At 41.9% G+C, this 12939-nt stretch overlaps 1 protein-coding gene across 1 annotated transcript; it reads right to left on the bottom strand.

Moving 5' to 3' along the window:
* Positions 1 to 4238: 4238 nt before the first annotated feature.
* On the bottom strand, positions 4239 to 12932 carry CDC23 (cell division cycle 23). The gene is made up of 15 exons (XM_009880913.1): positions 12870 to 12932; positions 11500 to 11637; positions 11194 to 11236; positions 10727 to 10832; positions 10508 to 10640; positions 9093 to 9270; positions 8902 to 8999; positions 8587 to 8668; positions 7848 to 8001; positions 7581 to 7700; positions 7162 to 7237; positions 6778 to 6839; positions 5802 to 5880; positions 5585 to 5704; positions 4239 to 4708 (listed from the first exon to the last, which is right to left on the bottom strand). Exons 1-15 carry the CDS (start codon positions 12930 to 12932, stop codon positions 4538 to 4540), a joined length of 1623 nt encoding a protein of 540 aa, XP_009879215.1. The 3' UTR covers positions 4239 to 4537.
* Positions 12933 to 12939: the final 7 nt, after the last annotated feature.

Below are 12939 nucleotides of genomic sequence, written 5' to 3'. Positions count from 1 at the left end.
AAAGATAGGGAAAGACTCACAGCAGAGAGAAAAGCAGAGGAAAGTCTGTGAACCAGTCCAGGCAGTCACATCTGCGAGCGACAGCCCAGCTGCCTGGAATAAACGGGGTAAGTGAGGGAAGCTGCTACCTGAAGATAAAGGAAAAGGCAACAGGTTTCTCAGACGAAGTTGCACTAGATCAGGCAACCAATAATCTAAGAACTGGGAACTAATTTGAAATGAGCTGGAGATTGGAAAACACAAATGCCTGCTATCGAGCACCCGTTCATGCCCTTTAAGAACAACTACTGAACAGCAGCCGTCAAACCAAAGAGGAGGAGAGGCTGTTTCGGACCAGTGTATGTTTGATTCTGCACAACAGGCGTGCCTGGCTTTATGACCCTCATGGGCCACTGATAAGACTGGTTCCTGATTTACAGGGGTGATCAACAGTTAAGAGCTTTAGTTGGGGAGAATGGGAATTCACATTGCCCCACAATGGTTATCGGCACAAGAGCCGCAATCAGTGCACTGCAAGAGCCCTGGGACCCGGAGGGGACCTCCACAATCACCAAATCAATGCAGCTGGTATCATATACCCAACATAAAGAGGTAATGGAGATTTCAGAACTGCTTTTTATTCAGACAGCAAAACTGGTAACTCCTGATATTTACTGTGTTCAGTAAGCACAGATTTCTGACCAGGGGAAAGGCATTTTAGAGATTACTTTTCAAAAAAAATAGTTCAACTCTAGATTCAGCAAACGGTTGTATTTGGCAGCAGCCTGGATGTACAGGAGACAAAGATGATTCCAGCAATACCCTTCTGTTGCGGGTATCTAAGCACCGCTGAAGCAACTTCTGGAGGGTACAGACAGGCAGATTCCAAACTGAAATGCTGACCAAAGATAAATCAGAATATGGACGAATTCATGTTCACATCACTGGAACAGGTGCGTGTCTACAACCAGAAAGACAGTCAAGTACCCAGAAGTAGCAAAAAAGAGGCACTGGCTTTCAACCAAGAATATTAACATGTAGGAAACTGCCTAAGTAACAGTCGAGCTTTGGTTACGATGGTACTCAAGGAGAAGAGAACAGGGGAGCTGTCAACGTAACATTCAAAAGTCCTGAGAGCTGAAAGATCTTGCCCCGGCTCCTGCATATCCCAAGGTCGTTCCCTGTTCTGTTTCCTCACTACAGATTGTCTCCTCACATGGTCATTGTCACTGGCTGAGAAACAAGAACACTTCCGCAATGGTGGACGGACAGCTGAATGGTAGCAAAAAATACTGATCGCTGGCTACACACGCTAGTAACATTAATGCCAGAAGAGAGCTATCCATCTGGGCCGCAACTTCAGAACAATGGAAGATTTGGAAACATCCTTAACTGCAAAGGATGGAATGCAGAAAATCACATAACACATCAAGATATGAGTGAGCCCCCATGTAGATATACCCCTGTAGGAAATGGCAAGGGCCGGCTGTAATTCTGGAAACAGCAAGTCCTGCAGCGTGTCAGGTAGAAATACTAAAAGAAAGACTAAAACAATCTTGGAATAAGCAGTTCCGTTAATAGCAGTACAAGTTTTGGAAAAGTGTTCCAAAAATGTTACAACCAAATGGGTCTTTTTTTGGTTTGTTTTACAGAGTGATTGTCCTTCAAGGACGCTACCTTGAAGAGAAGCAGCTGGGCCTGTTAGTAGTATTGCTCATTTCGGTAACGTCATTTACAGCGAGTGGGTTAAGTACAGCAAGACTCGAGGAGAGGTGGATAATGAACAGGGGAGGGCTATGACTGAAACAGGGTAGAAGACGACTGTGTCAGTCAGTAGTGGAGGACACATACCTGTCTAGAAATCACTTTGTTTCCAAAATTTAACCTGATGATGCACAAATGTAATTGTTAAACGTGACTGATGTAAAAACCAGCACACCCTTTAAAAAGATGTATCAATATAGTAATAAAGTAGAACATTTTAAAGATCTTTTCCCCACACAAACTCTCACAAAGTATTAAGAAGCCAATGTTAATAGATCTCTATAAGACTGATTGTTCCTAGAAAACATGAAGAGTTTGAAAGTTTTTCTTCAATGCCTCAGGTAATAGAATGCTCTTATAGGTGTAATGATTATTTATCCTAAATATAAAGCTGATTTCTTTGACCAGAAGGGAAAGACAGAACTAGTAGATTTGTTTTGCTGCATAAATTGTTTAATTTACATTATAAGAACCTGCTGTTTATGTGGCGTAAGAATTGATCATCAATTGTCATTACTAACTACTGATTTTTGTAAGTCACTGATGTTTCCAACAAGATGTGACATGCTATTTATGTATTATAAGACACTAGAAAGCTAGCAGACTGGCTTGTAATTTTAAATGTACTAATAGGCCGTATGCAAAATAAAGGAGGAGTTCCCATTACATCTTCAGTTTGAAGACAGCAGGTAACCTCTACTTATGTGTAGTTTTCTACAGTTGTAGTTTTTGTAGTTGTCACATCAATGCCATTCCACTGTTTATATCTGGTGAACACGGTTAATCCTTACAGCCAGCCTCCCACAATGACATCTGAATACTGGTTTTAATGCAGGACCTTTATAAGCACCACAGTTAGGACAATCTTAATTTTAAAACATTCACTTGAAACTTGGACTATTTCCTCCTAAGGAATTCTTCAGATGATTACAAAACTCAGTGGGAGATCCCACTGCTGGATAGCCCCGAGGAAACTGGACCTTGTTTAGCATGAACATCCACAGATTATTTGTAACTGTGGATTATTCAGAACATATGAGTATATTCATAGTTTGTTATTCATAACCCAAGCCTCAAGCACTTTTAAAAAGACTTCCAGGTTACATTAAGCTTACAAGTTGTAACTGAATAGCACTGAGACATTTGGCTGAAGTCATGTGAGGTCAAGGTGAAACTGATACGCAAACTGTTGGTCCTTCTTCACAAGTCATTGCCTGAAACTAACAAAATCGCATTCCTCCCAGACAGGTGAAGCCCAAACATAACGCTGTCACTGTCTGAAGGACACTAAGTGTCAATGAGCAAAAGAATTCAAGGCAAAGTCAGCAATGTCATTAACCCCTATCCTTCATCACTAAGCATGGGAAAACAGGGTGGGGGCTGAGACCGTGTTGACGGGTCGGGGCAGCAGAAGAGCTACCGACTGCACGCAAGCATGCTGCTGGTCAGTAACCTTTGTCTGGCCGAGACTTGTGACTCATCACCATAGTGTGTTCTACAGTTTTATTAATTAAACACTATTGCTGCCTGTTTTCTGTATGATTGTGCTCCTTACTCTGTGTACATACATGTATATTCCCATAGCAACCCTAACTGGCACTAGCCAGCAAACAGGCAAAACCCAAAATCTGTAGATACCCTAGGTCCAGGGTTGAGACTGAACAAGATAGCCAAGGTCTAGACCTGGATACCGGAGAGACTCAAGGTCATGGGCAGAGACTAGAGAGACCAGAGAATGTGAACATACAGTTAAGTCACTGAAAGCATATACATATGTTCCACCAACAAACTTTAAGCAAGTAGGAACAGGATCAGGACACTTCCTCAGTTTCTGTTTTAAGCAAGCGCATCTAAGGGCACTGTCCTCTTGTTTACATGAACCTCTTCATTTATGGTCATGTCTGTAGTACGTGGGCATACGCATGCGTCTTGAGTTGCCCACTGAGCCTTGCTCTTGGCAGGATGTGTGAACAGGGACGAGCAGCAGCCCTGCAGGGGAGGAATGCCCTGTACCAGTCTGTCTATGAGATGTGGCAATCCTTGACAAAATGATCCATTATGGTTCATCTAATTTCATGTGCTACAGTACACATGAAAGCTGCACCACAAAGAAGCCCAAGGACAGTAACTTAACCATTAGATTTTTTTTAATTGTGCTATCCCACTGGCTGCTTTTCTACGGAAAGCCATAGTACCTGTCAGATCCACAGACAGAATGGCAAACAGCTGTCACCTGTGGCTACCTGGAATTCCTCTGACACTTCTCAGTCCTGCAACACAGACATAGCACCTATATCTAAGTGCCTGTATCTACGGCTTTTGTGGAACATCTTCTGTGTAGTTCAAGACAAGCAAAAGTCCTCAAGTACCAGGCAGGTAACAGTTTCCAATGTAGACAGCAATGATACCACTAAGAGGTCATCCAAAGAAGTTCAGTAAAGACCAGAGGTAACAGGGCAGAATCAAACTTCAGATATATTTTAACTCAAGCAGACAAGCTCTTCCCAGTCCCTCAGTTCGGAGTAGTCCTGTGTACTGGAACACGTCTGCCCTCTGACTGGAATGACTTGGTGAGAAGTACAGCAGGTTCTCACATCTCAGCATAGGCACTTTCACGTAGGCTGCACCTTTGCCTGCTGGGGCACATCCGCCTTCGGCTGTGGGCTCTAATAACTCCTACCCTTCACGTGAAGGCAACAATGAATGTAGAAATTTCACTGGAAAGAAATAAGTGATTGCAAGCCCCATCTGCAATGTCACATTCAATGCACAGGTTAGAAGTTACCAGCATTGTTCATGGTGTTACAGAAGACAGATTGAGTGGGGAAACACGACGTGTGGGAGTGTTGTTGGCTGACAATGATGCAGGGAGGAAAAAGGGAGCAGCAATATCTGTGGATGAGGTTTCTCCTTGGTTGCGAAGTTGTAAGATCTGCCGCAACAGGGCCTTTCCTTCTTCTCTAGTCTGAAAACAATTTGTAAAAAACAAAACGATACACTTATGGATGGGTGGTTTCTGGGTCAAATTCAGTATGTAAGCAGTACAAAAGTTATAGTAGTTTGTCATTCTGAAAGGCTGCAAGCTATAAAAACCATCCTCATTTATTTTTTCTTCTGCTACTTAAAAATGTTAAAGCGTGTGACTATTTTTTTTCTTTTTTAAGTTTTTCCTCCTTTACTCATCTGATTTGCATATTACTGGAGTATTTCAGACAGTGTTACCATCAACCACTGAAGCTGTCTAAATATTCCAGCAAAGAGTAGACTGGAGAAGCTTCAAATAAGCTGAATTCAGGTTCCCCAGAGTTCCAGGCAGATTTGTTAAGGACAGACCAAACACCCTGCATTCATGGCTAGTGCCTAACTCCAGGCTGAACTTAAAGATCCAAAATGGCCCACTCACAGGTACAGAGTCGGAGTCACATACAAACCCCAAGTACTATTATATCCTCTGCACTGTCTACATGCAGAAGATGAGGAAAAAAAAAGAAGTTATGTCAATACCATCACTACAGTTTGCGAATCTGTGACCATTTAACCACCTCCTCACCAACAAGATTTTCAGCAGTCTTAAGTCTGCCCAGTGGAGCCTCACATTCTTTTATTTAGAGAACACAAATGAGACATGTTTCAATTTTACCATCTACACCATATTCCACGATTTTAGTCAATCATAAGCAGCATTAGTGATCAGGTATACAACACCACCACTCAGGATGTGACCTGCATGGCAGACAGCCCTCATTCCTTCAATAAAGGATTCCTTCTACTCTGAGGGCAGCCAAGACCAAGGTCAGAGATCCCCTAAGAAAGAAACACCGAAGGCTGCATAACTACTCACATCGTTGAACGCACAGCATTTCTGAGCACATGCTGAGGCTTCATCCCAGAGCTTACACTTGAAGTAGTATTGGGCCAGGTAACGGAAGGCAGTACTGACCTCCACGTGCTCCACCAGCTCCTACGGTGAGGGGGTAAAAAACACCATCTTTGAGCACCTTCCAAGGTAGTTCTACACCATGTTTACTTCCCCTTTTACTCCCAAGATACCATCTTACCCCGCAGGAATAGATATCCTGGATGTATTTGATATAGCACTGAGCTGCCTGTTCAGATTCATTCAGCTGTTCATGCAGCCTAGAAAAGGAGAAAAATGGGCCACTGGAATTAAGACCACACTGTGGGAGACCTTCTTGGTCTATGAGAAAGTACCTACTCAACCCGACCTGGATTGAAGCCAGGTCTTTTCCTTCAGAATTTGCAAGACATGCACCGTGTACTGCCCCCCGTGAAAAGAGATGATCCAGCTTGAGAACATTTACATTACCGGGAAGGGAGCCAGTCAGATACTAACTGCTAGAAGCAATGACAGCCAAAGCAGGGACTTTTCCTTATTCTGTTACACTTTAAAGCTTTTAACAGACCTTTGCCATCCTATTTACTGGCTGTTTCTTCCAGTGCTCTTTCCCCCCCCCACTACATCCCAAAAGTTTTTGGTACAACAGCTTCAACTTTTCACTTGCCCTTTTCCTTCCCCTTCACTTTTTCCATTTTATATTACTTTATCCCCACCAAAAATTAGTGCTGATGTCAGAGAGTTCACATTTATTTCAAATTAGACCCTTTCCCAATGTCACAACCATACACTGGGGAAATTAAATTAAAATAAAATAATAATAAAAAAATTAATCAATCTAAAATTTTGTGCATCACCTACCATCATGGATTGCTTTAAGTTTCAATACAACAAATACAATTGCTAGTGCTGCCTGCTCAACACACCTCCAGATTCAGAGGTCCCCTGCAACCCACATTATGCTACAATTCCCTCTACTTATCCTGAGGGAAACTTAAAGCTAAAGCTGGACACCAGAGTTCGCAGTCACTACAGACCTAAAGATATCAGTTATTACACAGCTCTATACTACTAAACGGCAGTGCCACGTGTTTTACATTTAGTATTTTATCATTAGGTATCTAAGTCCTAGTTGCATTTAACACAACATTGACAGTTAAGTGATAACACATACTCACTTTGCTAGTTTCACCAGTGCCATTTTCTCCACATCTCCCACAGCATAAGCTCTCCAATAGCACTGTCAAGGAAGGAAAGTCAGTCAAGCACAGCACAAAAGTGACTCCAACTCGTGACTCAAGCAAACAAGTTAGAAACAGAAAACAACATGGCTTTTCAGCAAAGGGGCATGTATCATCTGTAGACAACTCTTTATTTATCAGCTGTTCTAGTTACACTGCAGAACTTCCCCAATTGTAAATGCCACAGAAACGGTTTCAATAAGCTCTGTACAACACTCCATATGCATCTGCAGTAACACCGGGTACGCAATTTTGCTGCTACTCCACCTAGTGTCATGGGAGACATCTAATGTCTTACTCCATGCATCAGTTCTCACTTACCTTTTTAGCTTCCACCAACTGATTGAGTTTCTCATAGCATTCTCCTAGAGCAACCAGCATACGAGAATCATTTGGTCTGTAAAAGAGCAATTCCTAGATGTAGTTTAATGGACAGCAAGCTGATCTCAGGGTCGGGTGGGTGAAAAAAAAAAATCTACATCTGGCAGTGTCAGTCATCTTCTCTTACATGAAACATCACTTATACTCCTGACCAGAGCTCCTCAGCATTTAACTGACAAAGCCTTTGTTAATAGTTAACCAACACAACTAAAAGGATTTGGAATAGTCAAACTACACAAATCACATAGCATTGATGTTCTTCTCCCTTCCCCAACTTTGTTCCTGTGTGTAAATTCCTTAGCTAGTAGCAACCACATCAGAGTGAACACAAATAAACATGACTCCGTTCTCAACTCTACCTGAGCTGGTGGGCCCGCCGGTAGTAATAGAGACAGTAAAATGGCATTTTGAGGATTTCATAGGTTTGCCCCAAGCCATACCATGCTCTGTAGTCCCTTTTGTTCACCTCTATTGCATGTCTGTCAAAGAAAGGGAGATGAACTAGTCAGAAAGCAGTCAGGGTCAAAACCAAGACAGCAAAAGACTAAAAAAAACCCCAGAAGAGACTACTTCGATCCTTATGCATGCAGACTCAAACACCATTTTGTGCAGTACGTGAGTGATACCTATAAGCCTGGATAGCTGCAGATGTATTCTTCATTTCCATATACTCATGTCCCATGAGCGTCCAGGCTCCCAGATAACGAGGATTCAGTTTCAAGGCCCTCTGGAAATAGAGTGCTGCTTTTTCATGTTGGGAACGCAAGCTATAATAATTTCCTAAAGCAAAAGTCACAAGATTTAAACAAATAAAAAAACCCCACACACAAACAAACAAAAAACCCAGCAAAGTAGAAAACAGATGAAGGTGTATTATCTACTACCTCCTAACTTAAATTACAGGGAGTCTTATTAAAAGCAGATCTGATTCAAACCTCAAGATACCTAATCGCAGCCTGCTCTCCAATGTTGGTTAATCCTTTCCCAGTTGTACCAATCAATTAAGATCTCATCCCTTTAGCCTTAAAACTTATGTCATGATCTAACAAATTAATTTCCTGGTCCTGACACACAATTACTTCTGTTGGAGTTTCAAGACTATAAAGGGATTCTCAGCTACATGGGTCTTCATAATGGTTTCTTCAACTCCTTTCTGCACTGATAGTATTACAGCAGCTTTTTCAGAGAGAAATGAGGCAAAAGGGTACTCTGACATTTGGTCTGCTTTTTTAGGCTGCCTGAATCTACATTCACCAAGTAGTTTTGATAGCCTTGCTGGCTGATCATTTTCACAACTGTTTCTAAGACTTCCTCGCACAGCCTGCAGACAGCATAGTAAGAACGCGTAAAAGAGACAGCTCTCACCAATTACACAGCAGGTCTCAACACGATACTTGTCTATCTCACAGAGATTGTGAGCCAGGTAGCTCAACTCAGGCTTCATGCTCTAGTGAAACAAAGAAATGAAAGTGATGAAAAAAGGAGCATGTTACAGTTTCAAAGAAAACCAAGGCAGTTAGCAATGCATACATTGCATCTGTTTCATGGAGTTGTGATGCAGAGAGCAGCAGGTGAAAGCCTATATTCAGAGAGGCTACACAGCACCAGCTGCTTTGCCAGTGTTTAACGTACCTCTGATAAATACTGTCATTAAGGACAGGCAACGGAAAGAGGGCTTACCCTTACATATAGCAAGTTGGAGAAAGTGTCCATGTTTTCTATCCTGTAAGGATCTTGTTTCCTTAGCTCGTTAAAAATGGATAAAGCTTTGTCAATATCTGAAGAAAGAGCAGCAGATGGGAGAACAAGAACTATAAATGCCAAGTTCGCATTTAGAGGCTCATTCCTACTTGTTAGTAAGTGTCACTGACCTCGGATATTGTGGTAGGCAACTGCAATCTGAGAGATGATGTAAGTGCTTTTGGAAAATCCTGCATCAATGAGACTCTGATACTTCTGCAGAGCCTCCTCTATCAGCTGCAGCTCTGTATAAATGTGTGCAAGAAAGAACTCTTTCATCCATGTATCTGGCAAGGACAGGAACTTCAACTAGCAAGAACCAAAGAAGAGGAGGAAGAGATGACAATCAGTAGCATTCCAAGAGCCACCTGTGGCAAAGAATCCATTATCTTCCCTCCCATGATTTAGTAGACGGTCTCGAGGTAGGAGGCTTTTCTACAATCGCTTTCTTAAACCATAACACCAGCTGCAGAAGAGCAGTATTAGGGCCAAGAATTAATATCAGGCTCTTCCACAGAAGAGAGTAAATAATGCCTATAAGTTGAGAATATTGAAACAGGGCAGGAGCGTTAAGACATCCAGTCTAAAAAGCAGTTCAAGAAGGACCAGATAATCCTATCTAGTCACTCCCAGTCTATTCCCATGAGTGCTGGAAGTGCAGAAGAATTGAAGCCGTTTCATTTGGTCAATCAGTGAAGACATTATTGTCTTCAAATCTGACAGCACCTGGCTTCTGCTTCAGCCACTAGCCTTCTTTCTCCATTAAATTCAGAAGTCCTTTGAAAAACTGTACTTTCTTCCTATGTTTGAACATCAGTATCATATTGCTATTTTTGATGAGGTAAGCAAACAGACCCCAAATAATCTCATAAAAAATGCATTTCCCTTTCTCCACAAATCAGTAAGGCTCTCTTCTGTGCCACCTCTACTTTTTAAATATTCCACCAGCCAGAATTGACTGAAGAATTCCAGAAGTGGTCTCAAAATCCCATGCATAAAGAAAAACAATCTATTTTGTTTCTATATTTAAGTTCAGTTCTTTGATACAGTTCACCTCATATGTACACCTTTGTATTTGACAGAGGGAACACCTACATTAGTGTTTTCTTTTTAAAAGTAGTGATTCCGTATATCATTTCAGGCCATCAAAAGCGCTTGGTAACTGTGGAACTACAACCAGATTAAGGAAAAAAAAAAAACCAAAAACGTAAGTATCTTAGGAGGCTCTCCTTCATGTGACAAGGCAATAACCCTGCTGACAATTACTGCACAATATGTGAATTAGCCGTTTCTTAAACCACCTTGTGGGTGAATGATAAAAAATTAGCCCTGCCTGTATAAAGATTCTCAAGCTACAGCATGGCAAGCAATTGAAGAAAAAAAGGCTTTAACAACATAGTTTACAATCTTGGATTGCCTTGCCTGACAGCGTCTCACAGAATAAAGCAGTAGACGACATCAGTCTTGTGGCAACTGAACCATTGGTTATTGAATCAGGCTAAACTCTGGAATTTGTTACCGCATTTTGATATCTCCCACATTTTACCATCTCTTTATCCGTAATCAAGTTGCAAAGTTCCAGCCAGGCTCCCCAGTGCAAAGGTAAGACATGGGCAGCTTCAACGAACACATCTATTGCTTCTTTAACCAGGTCCAGCTTCCGCAGCACGACACCATACCTGTAAAGAAAAGTTATCAAGTTAATCAGAATCATAAAGTTCTGCGTATCCACACGAATACATTAGAAAGACAGGCAGACACTTACAAATAAAGGCCAAATCCATCCAGTTCCCGTGCCTTGTGTTTCTTGCTGAGCTCAACTCTCAATTCTCGTAGAGCTTCATTTTTTACCTGTCCTTTTTCCAGAGGTCCTACATGAAAAGAAAGTCAAACAGCTAGCTTTCAATCAAGAGTCTTACACAGCAATTACAAAATCTAGGATGTATTCAGAATCATCACTGACATGACCCGAAGGCTTCCCAGCCTGTGATTATTTTCCTCTCTTTAAAAGAAAATCACTTATTCTGATCACTTGCTTTAACAAAAGAACCAATAGATTAAAATCTGTAACCTGTATTAAGCCAATGAATTGAGAGAGAACGAAAGAAATCATGTTACAACATGCTATTACCCAAAAATGGGGAAAGACATAAATACAAGATGATTTACATGAAAAAGCATTACTGGAAGCTTCATTATAATGTCTTGTGTTTCTTGACACCTGAGACTTACCCAAACTATCCACTGTCTCATCATCCTTCTTCTTTTCTCCTGACTGAAAAACAGAGGAAAATGAAGATTACATTACAACAACATATTCCTTATGTTTGCTGCAACGCTAGCAGCAGCACGCAAACTGAGTTTTCACAAACATCACGGTTCTTAAAGAGAATACCCCTATCTCCCTTCCCCCAGAACATATAATTCAGACTTCTAGTTTGTCATTTGGAACAGAAAAGGCAAAAAATAACGTATGCCAGGGAGGGGTAGGAAGCAGAAAATTTCAGAGCTAAAAGGTGACTTTTCCTTCTACCTTACCAGGTATCTGGAGTACATATACAAGAAGTAAGCTTTCTGACTCTTGCAGCCCCGTAGAAAATAGGCAGCCCTGTCATATTCCTTTAGATCAAAGTAAGACTTGGCTAACGTATAGGCATCCAGATCACGAGCATCCTCCTGCAGGGACACAGAAGAGTTTTAACACCTCAGAGGCTCCAACACACTTTAGGAAAACACCTGGCTACAAACATATCAATGAAATTGTTCTGAAAGCTAAAACTGTAGTTTATTCATCCTCAAAGATGGTTTGAGTACCATCAGAAAAGTCTCTCCATTCCCTAACATGATCAGACTCCAAGTTCTCAAATAATGAGTACAGATTAGTGAGAAGCATTTAAAATAAACAGTGACATTCCAGAAGACAAATTGTGGCAAGCTGCCAGAAGGCACGAATTAGCTGTTCAATGAGTACAAATGACCACAAATAAGAAACTTACTCAGGAATTCCATAAAGAATCATAGAATGGTTTGGGTTGGAAGGGACCTTAAAGATCATCTAGTCCACCCCCCTGCCCTGGACAGGGACACCTCCCACCAGCCCAGGTTGCTCCAAGCCCTGTCCAACCTGGCCTTGAACACCTCCAGGGATGGGGCAGCCACAGCTTCTCCTGGCAACCTGCCCCAGGGGCTCACCACCCTCACAGGAACAAATTTCTTTGTGATATCTCACCTAAACCTCCCCTCTTTCAGTTTGAAGCCATTACCCCTCATCCTATCACTCCATGCCCTTGTAAAAAGTCCCTCCCCAGCTCTCCTGGAGCCCTTTTAGGCACTGGAAAGCTGCTGTAAGGTCTCCCCGGAGCCTCCTCTTCTCCAGGCTGAAAAACCCTAACTGTCTCAGCCTGTCCTCACAGCAGAGGGGCACCAGCCCTCAGATCATCTTCATGGCCTCCTCTGGACCCGCTCCAACAGGTCCATGTCCTTCTTGTGCTGAGGACTGCAAAGCTGGATGCAGTACACCAGGTGGGAGTACAAATCAAATGGTATTAACCCTCTAATTTAAATGCAAACATTTCCTCGGTAGCTATGCCTTGAAACGCATTTATGACATGTTACACTGCTTTTATTTAACAAAACAGGCATACACTTAAAAGTCCTACTGTACACCTACAGAGGTGGGAATGGAAATACAACTGGTTTCTCTTGTATCCTAAGGAGCACAAGTGTAATGGCACAACATAATCTGTATTACAATAAATTTGGACCTTAGTAAAGATGAATAAAAATTAAGGAGCAAGATTTCAAATTTTGCTTACAGAGTACTTCATTTAGGGCACAGCAATGTATAAAATGAAGTTATTTCATCTGGGAAAGCTCTGTCCACCCCATTAGACACAGAGCGGACGGACCTTCACAGCACTCCAGAACGCTCGGCACTCATGGCAGCCGCCTCCGCCAGTTCCTAAACCCATCGCTATC

The sequence above is a fragment of the Charadrius vociferus genome, unplaced genomic scaffold, assembly GCF_000708025.1.
Source record: "Charadrius vociferus isolate BGI_N301 unplaced genomic scaffold, ASM70802v2 scaffold53, whole genome shotgun sequence".
Classification (NCBI taxonomy): Eukaryota; Metazoa; Chordata; class Aves; order Charadriiformes; family Charadriidae; genus Charadrius; species Charadrius vociferus.
The sequence above is the reverse complement of the archived record's forward strand: the minus strand, read 5'-3'. Positions and strand labels throughout refer to the sequence as shown.

Bases quoted from the DNA above. Each gene is read 5' to 3' on its own strand.
- CDC23 (XM_009880913.1), bottom strand. From the start codon at position 12,932: ATGGGTTTAGGAACTGGCGGAGGCGGCTGCCATGAGTGCCGAGCGTTC. The intron at 9,271-10,507 runs GTAAAATGTGGG...GGTTCTTGCTAG, and splicing joins TGATTACGGATAAAGAGATG to TTGAAGTTCCTGTCCTTGCC. The intron at 7,238-7,580 runs GTAGAGTTGAGA...GCTCTTTTACAG, and splicing joins CGGCGGGCCCACCAGCTCAG to ACCAAATGATTCTCGTATGC.